The following is a 13,466-nucleotide window of genomic DNA, read 5'->3' on the forward strand; positions in this document are numbered from 1 at the left end:
AGTGGAGTAATTTAGAATGCTATTTTATTGACATAGCAGTGCTCATGTTCACTATGCATGATTTAGGTGGGTTGAATGTTTTGTATATATGTTTCTTTAAATGTTAGCCTTATTTTTCGTACTGCTCAAAACTTGATCTTTCATAAGAAAATTTTTTTCCCGTAACCCGCTCCACATTTAGATTTTAGTGCTCCAAAAGTAATATTTTTCTGCTCCGAAAAACCGCTCCAAACTTTATTTTAGCTGTTGCACCCCTGGGCAGGTCTAACACGGGGTGGGATGCTACCGCGCACACCCTCCAAGTGACAGCCGCCTGGTTTAATATCTGCTTGAGAGGCGCTGATCACCCCAGCTTGCGCAATTTCACACGCGGTTACGTGCGCTCGCTCGGGCAAAGCTAGTGACATCACGGTGGCAGGCCTGAAAATATTCTTTTAGAAGGCATTGGGCCTATTCATTTCAGAAGACAGTGCCCACGCATTGAATTCCCGCCTCTATTTGGCGAGGGGTCAACGCTCGCATGGTATCGATGAAAGACTGCAAGGGTCTGGCTTTCGTGCGGACCGCCGCAGCTGATTGTAAGTGTACGCAATGAGTGATACGAGCTAAAGTGAACATCTGCTGATGCCGTTGAGCTGATGTAAGAATTTCAGTTCCTACAGGTTCAAGTGACGTTGCGAAAAAACAGTTTGTAGGCCTGAGTGGAATGATGGCTTTTTATTCTTTAGCACTACCAGTGGTCGGCCGGGAAACCGTTGGTTGGCCTCACGCTGATCGGCTTCACCTTGAGCTCGTCGGCGTCCTGAAGTCGACGGGTCTTGCGCTCCTTGTACTTGTGGTAGAGCCACGTGGTCGCCTGGGTCCCGTACTCCAGCACGTTCAGGAACGACACGCCGATCCAGATACCGATGAAACCGCCCAGGTATGAAAACAGCTCAATTTGCTGCACCATAAGGAACGGGTTACTGTTTAAAGCAAACCCGGAAAGGTTCGCATGTTTTATGGGCAAGCTATTGATTGATTGATTGATTTGTGGGGTTTAACGTCCCAAAACCACCATATGATTACGAGAGACGCTGTAGTGGAGGGCTCCGGAAATTTCGACCACCTGGGGTTCTTTAACGTGCACCCAAATCTGAGTACACGGGCCTACAACATTTCCGCCTCAATCTATGGGCAAGCTATTGAACAGTGCACACGAAGACAGTGTTTGTGCTGCTCCTTTCTCCGGGTTAATAAAGGGGCACAAAACCGCCAGGCGATAGGCGCAGCACAGTCACAGAAAAGCTAGAAGAGTGGCCTTTCAGAGCCTTTTCAAAACACCCATTGGGTAACCACTGCAAGCACATTTGCTTGGTACCCACTAGGGCATTAATCACTAACTTTTGGGTTGTAGGCCAGCATTCGTTATACTATTTTTCGTCATTCTTCTGAGAAGTGTGGTATCCGCTAAACACTTGCAAGGAATTTTGTGCCAATTGTCCATGCAGTGGCTGACGATGATGAGAAATTATGGCTGAAGTGCGTATGCTTTACAGTAATAGGGGAACAAGAACGAGGTTTTATGATGGTTTGGAGCATTGTACGGCCCACTCGTTACGCTATTCGCATTGTGTGACAACTGGTTGTTCTTTGGCTGTTTTAAAACGCTTTATAAGTCGTATTAACGCGATTGCTTTCCCGACATCAAGCCTGCCTGAGGCAAATTTGACAACAAGTCACAAGCACCAGCGTAGCTCGGTGGTATAATACTGGGCTGGCACCCGACGGACCTGGGTTGAGCCCCACTGTGCCATTGGTGCTAGATCATATCTGTCTAAGGCAAGTTTGACTACAAGTTACAAGCACCGGCGTAAATCAATGGTGGAATATTGGGCTGGCACCCGGTGGACCTGGGTTCCAGCCTAACTGTGTCGTTGGTGCAAGGTTTTTTTTTTCTAATCTTGCGTGATGTGGTTACGGACGCCGGCGGCGGCGGCAGACAACAACTGCGCGTAACCCGCAAAGTAATCTCATAACAGCTTTCGCTGTGAACTTTGACCTCAGGTCCGTTTACATTGACCCGACGAGGGCGCGTTGAGTCTAAATAAACAGGTTTTCTGGACTCACCCTCCCCATGTATAAGCGGAAGGGTCGGGGTGGAGAGTCGTCGCGGCGAGTCCCGTCGACCCGGAGACAGGGGTAGGTAGGTTCACCGAACTCGCCGCGCTCAGACCGGTCGCGCTGAGTTGACGGCTCGTGACCTCTCCCGCCCGTCGCGGTCTCCGCTTCCCCATCACTCCGACGTTGCTCTTTCTCTTAAACTGGTATAGCGCATTACGGGGAAGAAGAAACGGCCGAGCAGACCGACATAAGAGGACAGAGCGCTCTGTCCTCTTATGTCGGTCTGCTCGGCCGTTTCTTCTTCCCCGTAATGCGCTATACCAGTTCAAGTACGACGAACCAACTCGCCCAATCTTCAACACTCGTGCTCTTTCTCTGTCGGCCGGTACGCGCGCGCTAGGCACGAGGACATCCTCGCGGGCTCCTTGCACCATGTGGACAGATGATGAAATAACGACGTTGCTAGCTTAGTCAACGAGAAAAACTGAGTGATTTGCTCAATAGCAAGCGGCAAAAAAATAAGGACATATTCATGGACCCGGAAAGATGTTTGAAGGAACAGGGCCTGACGTGGACGTGGGAGCAAATAAGGACCTGTTGGAAGAAATTGAAGAAACGCTTCATGGCTGTAAGTACCTCCCTGTTCGCTTTGATTTGAAAAGTTTTCAGGCGCTTTAATTTCTAATGACTTTTTTGGCATTCGCAGGAACGCCTGCTACTATGCAAAAGTGGCGGGGAGCCGTCAAAGGGGAAGTGGTTTGACAAATTGAGCCTTCTGCTTGGCGACCGCCCGATGGTGCAAGCAAGAGATTACGGCGTTGACACCGCCGCCGAAGACGAGGACATCGTTCTGTTATGCGGTAAATGCAGATCACTTTTACGTTTAAATCTTGCTTGGCACGTCCTACGAGAGTTTGTTGGTTATCGTTCTCACGACCGGCTCTTTTGCTCTGCCCGTAGCAGGAAATCTGCTTGTGCACCAGAAATCTCAAATACGCGCTCATGAACACTTTAATAAAGTTTCTCGTCACCTCGCCATCAGAATACACTTGCGTAAATTCACAGAATTGTCTACTAATGCACAGCATTCCAACGCCGCTTGCATTTATTTTGCATTCTACACAGCCAGGTTCGACTATGAAAAGGCAAATACTTTCGGGTATTTTATTCTTTGTAAGTTTTGTTTTGGGTTTTTTTGCAAGTGGTGTAAATTGACTTTATCACAAAAATTAAGTGCCTTTAACCAATACATGTAATTTCCACCAGAGTAAAAGCGTAGTCCAGAGTTGGTTTCGCTCTTTTTAATTCGTGTTTCATGAATCCCTGAATGGACTTAGGCATTTCGAACGTTTTTTCGGGTTTAGTGTTCGGGTTTTGGAGGAGATGAGGGTCGTTCCACGCCAAATATACCAGACAGTACGCTAGACCATCTAAGATTACACTATAAAAAGTAATGGTTGGTCACTTTACTACACTATTCATTTTTGGAACCAATTTTCTAAAGAAAATTTTAATTTCTTAAATATGGTGGCAGTTAGGTTGCGAAGAAACTTCGAAGAAGGGAAATATTATACGCAGCATGGTAAAACGATTCCAGTCGGTAGGAAAAGAACCGCATTTCCTTGTTAAAACGCATTCACCACTAGTGTATGTTAATGTGCTTTGCGGGGAAGCAATGCAGTGTTCTTGACCAAAGTCAGAAATTTTTACAGCTTTTCAATTTTTCCAGAGACAACGCAGCTGCATAGCTTGCTTGCATTGTTGACGGTAAGTGGGGGAAAGCACGAGTCGTGAAGACAGTAGTTTGGAAGCGCTGGCACATGAACTTTGAAAAATTTGCAATATTGCTCATGTAGCGGAAGCTGCTAAGCACCACCGCATTCTTTTCTATCCCGTCTGCAGCCGGCCGTCGACAGCGCGCCTACTCGCGGCGCCAGCTCCTCCTCCTCCGTGTTCGGGGAACAACGTGTTGTCGGGGCCGGCTCCGGGGATTAGACCGGCGGCATGCTACGTCTGCTCGCTTGGTGGCCCCCGTTTCCTCTTTCTTGTAGAAGAACGTGGGGGTGCCTCCTTCTCTCCCTCGTCGAGGGGAGCTCTCGTCACTCGCACGGAGTGGAAATAAACAGTCTTGCCCTGCAACTCCAAACCTGCTTCACGTCTCCTTTCTCGCTGCCTCCGGCAGCCGACATTCCCGGCCGCTACAAAATTGGTGACCCGAACGCTTCAACGAACACGCCGCGATGAGCTCCGGCGACAACGCTGCTGCCTCCACGCCTGCGGTCATCGCCACAGAACTGAAGCTACCAAATTTTTGGCCGAAAAATCCAAGAGTTTGGTTCAGCCAAGTGGAGGCCCGTTTTCAACTCCGGCACATCACCTCGCAGTCGACAAAATACCTTCACGTCGTCGCAGCCCTGCCCCCCGAAATCGCCGACGCTATCGACGACATTTTGGTTTCACCCCCCGCGCAAGAAGAATATGACACCCTCAAAAAGACGGTGCTGGACCGCCTCGAGGCGCCTGAAGAAAGCAGACTGCAGCAGCTCTTGTGTCGCGAAGAGCTGGGCGACCAACGACCTTCCCAACTGCTGCACCGTATGCGGCAACTACTCGGTGTGCACGCGCGTCAGGACGGCCAGCTCCCACTTCTTCGTGAACTTTTCCTGCAACGGCTCCCCCAGTCGGTGCGCGTGGTTCTCGCGGGTTCAAATGAGACGTCCCTTGATCGACTCGCGCAACTTGCCGATCGCATCACGGAATACTCAACTCCAACCTTTGCGCCCATAGCTGCTGCAAGAACACATGAGCAACCAGATCGACTGTCGCGCCTTGAGGAGAAACTGCAACACCTTACCGAGACCATGCAGAAACTTGTGCTATCTGGCGCTCCCCAACAGGACGAGCAACGACGCAACCGATCCCCTTCAAGACACCCAAGCTCTTCCCAGAGAAGCCATGCACGAGATACACAGGACGGAGTTTGCTGGTACCACCGTCGTTTCGGCACGGGTGCTAGCCGCTGCACTCAACCTTGCTCGTTTCCGGGAAACGCTCCGGCCAGTCGTTAACGGCGGCTTACGACATCGGCCCTCCACCCAGCCGCCTGTTTTTCGTAGTCGACCGCGTAAGCAGTCGCGCCTGCTAGTCGACACGGGAGCCGAAATCTCTATTGTCCCGGCAACCCCCGAGGATCGCCGACGTAGCAAGAACACATCGTCGCTGCAGGCAGTGAACAACACTGCCATCGCTACGTACGGCTTCCGTTCGCTGACAATAGACGTCGGACTCAGGCGCCTGTTTCGCTGGGTCTTCGTGGTGGCGGATGTTAATTTCGCCATACTCGGAGCAGATTTTCTCAGCCACTTCAACCTGGATGTGAGCGTACGTGACCGTTGCCTCAAGGATAACAACACATCCCTCAAAGTACGTGGTTTGGAGTCAAACATCTGCTCATCTGGCATCTGCGCCTTCCAGCCAGCCAAGCCCCGCAACACGGAGCAGCCGGTGAAACATAACGTGACTCACCACATCGTCACCACCGGGCCGCCAGTCACCGCCCGGCCACGACGGCTGTCCAGCAAAAGGCTTCAAGCTGCACGCAGGGAGTTCGAGCATATGCTGCAGCTGGGAATTGTTCGCCCTTCGTCTAGCAACCATTCATCGCCGCTACACATGGTGCCTAAGGACGACGATTGGCGCCCGTGTGGTGATTACAGAGCCTTGAACGCATCGACAACGCCGGACCAGTATCCTCTGCCACACATTCACGATTTCAGCGCGCGGCTGGCAGGTACGAAAATATACAGCAAGATCGACCTTGTAGCGGCATACCACCAAATCCCCGTCGAACCGCAGGACATACCAAAAACAGCCATAACAACTCCGTTCGGCCTGTTTGAGTTTGTCCGCATGCCCTACGGCTTGAAAAATGCCGCACAGACCTTTCAAAGGTTCATGGATGAGGTCACCCGGGGTCTTCCTTTCATCTTTGTCTACCTGGATGACATTTTGGTGGCCAGCAGAACGCCTGCGGAGCACGAAGAGCACCTCCGCCAGCTCTTTCAGCGTTTGGATGAGCACGGTCTGGTGTTGAAACCTCAAAAGTGCGTGTTTGGAGTAGAGGCGCTCAACTTCCTCGGCCACCACATCACTGCTGAAGGCATTATGCCAATGGAATCGAGGGTGGAATCCGTCAAGAAGTTTCCAGCTCCAACATCTTTTCGCAAGCTGAGGGAGTTCCTCGGGCTCTTAAACTTCCACCGGCGCTTCATTCCGTCTTGTGCTCGAGTGCTCCAGCCATTGACCGACCTGCTGCGCCGAGACGACCAAAAGGCACCAGAATTTTGTTGGTCTGACGAACACCAGAACGCTTTCCAGAAAGCTAAGGACGAGCTAGCCGCGGCTACCCTCCTCATTCATCCACGGCCTGAAGCTCCTACACGCCTCATGGTGGACGCTTCCTCCACATCGGTCGGAGCAGTGCTGCAGCAACAGGAGGGCGCCCAGTGGAATCCACTGGGCTTCTTTTCGAAACGTCTGAAGCCTGCAGAAGCACGGTACAGCACTTTTGGAAGGGAGATGCTCGCAATATATTGTTCCATTAAGCATTTCCGCTACTTCCTCGAAGGCCGTGAGTTCTACATTTTGACAGACCACAAGCCCCTCACCTACGTATTCAAAAACAACAGTTCCTCCTACTCAGAACGAGAGATCCGTCAGCTCTCATTCATCTCCGAGTTTTCTACAGACATCCGCCACGTTCCCGGGGTCGAAAACGAAGCAGCTGACGCCTTGTCTCGCGTCAATGCTTCCAGCACAGAAGTCCTGGACTTCGAAGCTATGGCCGCAGCTCAGCGGGACGACCCCGAGTTGACAAGACTGAAGGGAGGGGGATCTTCACTCGTGCTCTCGGAGGTTGCACTTCCCTACGTCCAGAGCACGATAACCTGCGATACCTCCCAGGCAGCACCATGACCTTTTGTCCCACTGAACTTTCGCCGAGTGGTATTCAACACTTTCCACTCCATCAGCCACCCAGGTGTCCGTGCCACCCAGCGGCTGATAACGCAACGCTTCGTTTGGCCCGGAGTCAACGCGGACGTGCGACGATGGGCTCGGACATGTGAAACGTGTCAGCAAGTGAAAGTGACTCGCCACAATCGGGCTGCACTACAGGAATTTCGGACTCCTGAGTCGCGGTTTGACCACGTTCACCTTGACCTCGTCGGACCACTACCGCCCTGCCAAGGATTTAGGTACCTGCTCACATGCATCGACAGGTACAGCCGGTGGCCCGAAGCTATACCAATTGCGGACATATCAGCTGAGACCGTCGCGCAGGCCTTCATTCAAACATGGGTGTCCCGCTTTGGCTGCCCCGCCCGCATAACAACTGACCGGGGACGGCAATTCCAGAGCAACCTCTTTTCCGCACTTTCAACGCTCCTCGGCACGAAGCTGCAGCATACAACCGCCTACCACCCCGCCAGCAACGGAATGGTTGAGCGCTTCCACCGGCAACTCAAAGCCGCACTGGCAGCGAAACTCGACCGCCAACACTGGGTGCAGAAGCTTCCGCTCGTTCTTCTTGGCCTACGCTCAACGGTGAAGGAAGACCTCGGCTTCAGCGCAGCGGAAATGGTCTACGGCTCAACAGTGCGCCTCCCGGGAGAATTCTTCTCCGACCACACACCTTCCGCCCCAACAGCCTCCGATCACATCGAGAAGCTGCGCGCATGGCTCGCGCAACTCAGGCCAACAGCACCTCGCATCGCCCGCAACAGGAAAGTTTTCACTTTTCCTGACATGGACTCTGCTACCCATGTGTTCGTGCGACACGACGCAACGAAGCCGCCCCTTACTCCGCCGTACGATGGCCCATTCAAAGTTTTGGGACGTACTAACAAAACCATCGCAATCGACGTGCGGGGGAAACGAGAAGTCGTCGCCGTTGACCGCGCCAAGCCTGCTCATATTGAAGTTTCCATTCAAGCAGCCTCTCACGTACGATTTCAGTGCTAACCATTGGACTGTGACCTTCCACTATTCAGCCAGTAACTGCTGTCCTTCTTTAAAAGCTCCGCAATCTAGGGGGGGGGGGAGCCTTTGTAGCGGAAGCTGCTAAGCACCACCGCATTCTTTTCTATCCCGTCTGCAGCCGGCCGTCGACAGCGCGCCTACTCGCGGCGCCAGCTCCTCCTCCTCCGTGTTCGGGGAACAACGTGTTGTCGGGGCCGGCTCCGGGGATTAGACCGGCGGCATGCTACGTCTGCTCGCTTGGTGGCCCCCGTTTCCTCTTTCTTGTAGAAGAACGCGGGGGTGCCTCCTTCTCTCCCTCGTCGAGGGGAGCTCTCGTCACTCGCACGGAGTGGAAATAAACAGTCTTGCCCTGCAACTCCAAACCTGCTTCACGTCTCCTTTCTCGCTGCCTCCGGCAGCCGACATTCCCGGCCGCTACACTCATGTTCAGGCACTTATCGGTCTGTGTGGCGCTCCATATAAAAATATACACTTTGGATCATTTCAAAGGGTGCAGAAACGATATTTATTTCTGTAAGTTTAATACGAATCTTTGTTTTACGCGAGAAAATATTATTTATATTGAGCTGCCCCCAAGGCTGTCAACGGCGGACCGTAAGCGCACTTCACTGCACCGAGGGTTCCTCGGCAGCCTCCTAAATGCACCAAAGCCGGCTTGCTGATTCATGCTCCATTTTCCTGCGCTTACCGCCAGTAATAGAAACAAATTATGCAGCTGCATTATCTCATAAAAAGTTGTAAGAGCTGTAAAAAATGTTTAAATATCGCCAAGAACAACGCATTGCTTCCCCTCAAAGAACATCTTGAGACAACCTAGTAGCTGTGAACGCGTTGTGCCAAGAAAACGCTGTGTTCTTCCTACCCACGAGTTTTTTTCACAACCTAGTTATTGGGCGCTGCCACGATATTTAAGTTGCTCTGAGAGTTAGAAAACATTTCCTTCGAAAACTGGTCTCAAAACAAAAATGGAAGCGATTAGTGTAGTCAAACGATCGACCATGAATTTTCATATTCTTATCAGAGATGGTCGAGCGTACTGCCTGGAACGTTTAGCGTGGAATGAGCCATGTATTTATTTCGTAACTTCGTTCTTGTGATATTTTTAAATTTTGGTTATTCTTGTTTTTTATTGATAATGACATATGACCAATTAAGGGAATTTGCGCTCTTATGGCTATAATATTCTGCTTGACCAATTATCTCCATTGCGGTTATAACAAATAAATGTGTTACTCCGCCCGTCACGCATTTTTGTTTGAAGGCAGGGCATTCCACAGTCTAAGGTGCTGGGGTACTCGGCAAGGAATGCTACTCAGGATAAATGTAGATCATGAATGGACCATGCACATGGTTGTACTGTCAATATTCCCGTCCCTGATTACAATGAAGACCTATGGCAAATGCACTAATCCAATACTTATAATTGCAGATGGCAGCGAAGAGGAAGGAGATGCGTCCGACGACCTAGAAACCTGTAAGTTCTTTTTTTCTGCGCTGTAATGCCACAGCAGTCATGTTTCCTACTTCAGTGTTCAATATGACTGAAAAAAAAACGATGGAGAGAACATGCGTGCAAGCTTTATTTACTGCATATACATGAGTTCGCAGTAGGTCATGTCCACTCTTGGAACAAAATTGCCAGCAAAACAAGTGTGGTCAGGTGTTCCAAGACATATGCGGCTCATGTTTTCCCTAAGGCACGAGTCACTTTTTAAAAGACTTACTCCACAGTTCCTCAGTTTTTCTATGTACAAGAATTCTTAGAGATATTAATTACTTTTCTCGATTCTTAGACTCCCTCCATACACAGTAAAGCCTCAGACGATAATATATGTGGGAAAATACAAAGTATTAAATAACACTTGTAGCACTTGCAAATTGAAAAGGTTAAGCCTTTTTCACATACTCGCCTTATAGCCAACATGCAGACAGACCACGTATTCCTACACATGTCATAAAAAGGAGCATACATAAAACATCAAGGTCAATTACATCCCCCCCCTGAAATGGAGAGGCTGTGATAAACGTGAAAAAGGCTCTCTCATGGGAATTCTATTTTCAGCTGCAACATGTACGCCATCGCAAGGAGAACCAAGCACATCAGGAACACAACGTGGAAACCTGACCCCTGATGCAACCCCCCCCCCCCCCCCCCCCAAAGCGCCGCAAGACAACCACGTTTGAAAAGGTGTTGGATAAGATGTATGAAAAGAACATTGAGCAGCAAGAGAAGCAAAATACCATTCGCTTCGAAATGGAAAATCAGCTTCTCCAAAGAGAGCATGAAAATATGAAGGAGCTCCTGGCAGGAGTCACAAACTCCTTCTTGCCGGGAACACAAGCCCTTATGGGACAGTTTCTTGCCCATCAGGCCAACCTTCTAAGCGGTCTTCAAGGCATGCACACCCCTCCTCCTGCCCAAATGCCACCGTTCATGTCCTACCTGCCAGGGCACAGTCGCGCTCCGAGGCAATAGGCCAACTTTTCTTTGTGTGTGCAATGTATGTGTGCAGTTGTGTGTGGTTAACATAATAAGAACCCCTAAACATCTACCCATTTGTCGCCTACTGCCACTGAGTTCAGCCCAGTATTTCACCTCCAGGTTTACGCGTTTGCCCTTTCTTCTGATTTTTCAAAATACCAAGACAGCCATCGCGGTGGCGGAGCGACAACTGCGTAAACAACCGCAGCCCACAGCGGCGAGAGCGCAGGCTTGGAGGAGCGGAAACCGGTACCGGAAGACGGGCTGTCGGCTCGCCTCGACGCAAAGCGTCGCTGCGATCACCTCAACTCGTCCGTGCGAGTTCATATAAACTCGGGCGCGTCGAGGTAAGCTGAACCCGCCACTCAACTCAGCCCGCCCCCGTCGCGTCCATGTACACGGGGTTCTCGTCTTTTTCAGCGGCAATGTGTTTCTGGGGGCCAGTTAGTCATGACACGACTCATCGTTTGATGCAGCACGCTACAGGTAATTAAATACAGGCCCCTCATTATCGATCAGTTTGGGTTTGAGAGAACCCCAAAAACTGGGTGAAATTGTCGCCACTGTTATGACCATCATCATTATTGAAGTCTTGCAGCCTTTGTGAACTGGACGAAAATATTTCGACGCAATCCAAGCAAGACTGTGCCGTCAAGACGGGTTGATTTTTTCTCAGCAAAACGTGGACAAGGGGTTTCAGGACCGGTTCGCACAAAGAAAACGCACGAGCAAAAAAAGGCCATTGTGAACTCGACTCCATTCAAGGTCTTCCAGGAAAACAAGGAGGCAGCTGGGCCACTTTCGAGGTCACGGTGGATCTGGAGAAATCCGGAACAAGCGTGGTGTTTGGGCTGAAAGCTAAAACCCAAACCGGTTGTAGCTGCACCTGGCGAGGAGGAGTGAAGTCCCGAAAAAATACAGTTAAGCCGTAACTTCTAGCAACGACGAGGGATCGAATGTGTAGTTGAAAGGAAAAACGCACTATCTTCTGCAGCCCTTGCGGGAGCGCACCCCTCAGCGCCTCGACGACGAGGGATTAGTCGACCACTCCTCCCTTCCCCTCTCTCCATAGAAATTGTTAAACAGAGTGGCATGTTTTCACGAGAAGCTGTCAGGCCACTACATTGTGCTACCCGAACGCAGTCAGGCAGATTTGGCACGTGTACCGGGAGCCGGTTTTCGAACCTGGCCCAACTGCCAGAAGAGTTCTTGGAAAGCAAGGTCATCCAAGATTATCGGACGTGCGCGAAATCTTGGTGACGTGTGCAAAACGTTGGTGCGGTGCGCTCGTGACCATATCTGGGCATCGCCTTGGTGGGTGGAGCACCTAGACCATCGAGTGCCGTATTGGCTGAAGCCGCGGACAATGCACCCAGGGTTGGCAACGTGCTATGTAGGCGGAAGACCATTTGTACACTTTGAGTTATCCTGTTCAATTCTTGACTTCTTGTTGATCTTGATCATCATCATCATCATCATCAGCCTGACTACGTCCACTGCAGGACAAAGGCCTCTCTCATGTTCCGCCAGTTAACCCGGTCCTGTGCTTGCTGCTGCCAATTTATACCCGCAAACTTCTTAATCTCATATGCCCACCTAACCTTCTGTCTCCCCCTAACCCGCTTCCCTTCTCTGCGAATCTAGTTTTTTACCCTTATTGGCCAGCGGTTATCCTGTCTACGCGCTACATGCCCGGCCCATGTCAATTTCTTCTTCTTTACTTCAACTATGATATCCTTAACCCTCGTTTGTCCCCTAATCCACTCTGCTCTCTTCTTGTCTCTTAAGGTTACACCTACCATTTTTCTTTCCATTGCTCGCTGCGTCGTCCTCAATTTAAGCTGAACCCTCTTTGTAAGTCTCCAGGTTTATGCTCCGTAGCTAAGTACCGGCAAGATACAGCTGTTATATACCTTCCTCTTGAGGGATAGTGGCAATCTACCTGTCATAATTTGAGAGTGCTTGCCGAATGTGCTCCACCCCATTCTTATTCTTCTAGTTACTTCAATCTCGTGGTTCGGCTCTGCGGTTATTACCTGCCCTAAGTAGACATAGTCTTTTACAACTTCAAGTGCACTATTACCTATCTCGAAGCGCTGCTCCTTGCCGAGGTTGTTGTACATTACTTTCGTTTTCTGCAGATTAATTTTAAGACCCACCTTTCTGCTCTCCTTGTCTAACTCCGTAATCATGAGTTGCAATTCGTCCCCCGAGTTACTCAGCAATGCAATGTCATCGGCGAAGCGGCGAATTTGAAAGAGGTGATCTTGATCACCTCTTTTCAAATTCTCAGTTACTAACCATGTAAATAAATTGTTGTCGTGCTTACTAGCGCCTCATCTGACTTGTTGGACGATGGGTCCTAGGCCAAGCCACGCGAAGCCAGAACGAACGTAAGGTACGAAGACCAGGCAAATTCATGTCATATCTATAATTCCCACGCTCGCTGAAGCGCTATGCGTTACAGCTCCCGTAGACAGTAGCGCCAGAGTTCCCTCTAGTGTATATTTAGGAAACTGCATGGGCCTAGCGTTCCTCGATGCGAGAATGAAGTGGAGGGTCAAGGTCGCAGCGCTCCCCTCAAAGCAGCGATGAGAGGCACGTACACTCGATGCGAAGGCCGTAAGTTGCGAGTCTAGCCTGGCCGTGTGCACAGGGGGCTGTTTCTACATATCTCTTTAAGGGGGCGCTCCAAACCAACTGGTCGCCGGCAGTTGCGAAGGCTAGCACGCGCAAGGAATGCTCAGGTTCCTACTTGCTGTTGCACTTCTTGATGGTACTAATGCTGTGGAGACATGGTAGCAGCTATATATGACAACTCTGGTTTCGGGAGAGCATGAAC

The 13,466-nt window shown here is 50.5% G+C and overlaps 1 protein-coding gene across 2 annotated transcripts in view; it reads right to left on the reverse strand.

Moving 5' to 3' along the window:
• Positions 1–702: 702 nt before the first annotated feature.
• The window catches only part of LOC142771484 (bile acid-sensitive ion channel-like), a 177,267-nt gene continuing 164,503 nt past the window's right edge, over positions 703–13,466 (reverse strand). For both annotated transcript variants that reach the window (XM_075872973.1, XM_075872972.1), the window contains one exon: positions 703–943. In XM_075872973.1, coding sequence (XP_075729088.1) covers positions 731–943 — 213 coding nt within the window. In that variant the 3' untranslated portion in view covers positions 703–730. The remainder of the gene's footprint in view (positions 944–13,466) is intronic.

This window comes from Rhipicephalus microplus, chromosome 9, assembly GCF_043290135.1.
Source record: "Rhipicephalus microplus isolate Deutch F79 chromosome 9, USDA_Rmic, whole genome shotgun sequence".
In the NCBI taxonomy this organism is placed as follows: domain Eukaryota; kingdom Metazoa; phylum Arthropoda; class Arachnida; order Ixodida; family Ixodidae; genus Rhipicephalus; species Rhipicephalus microplus.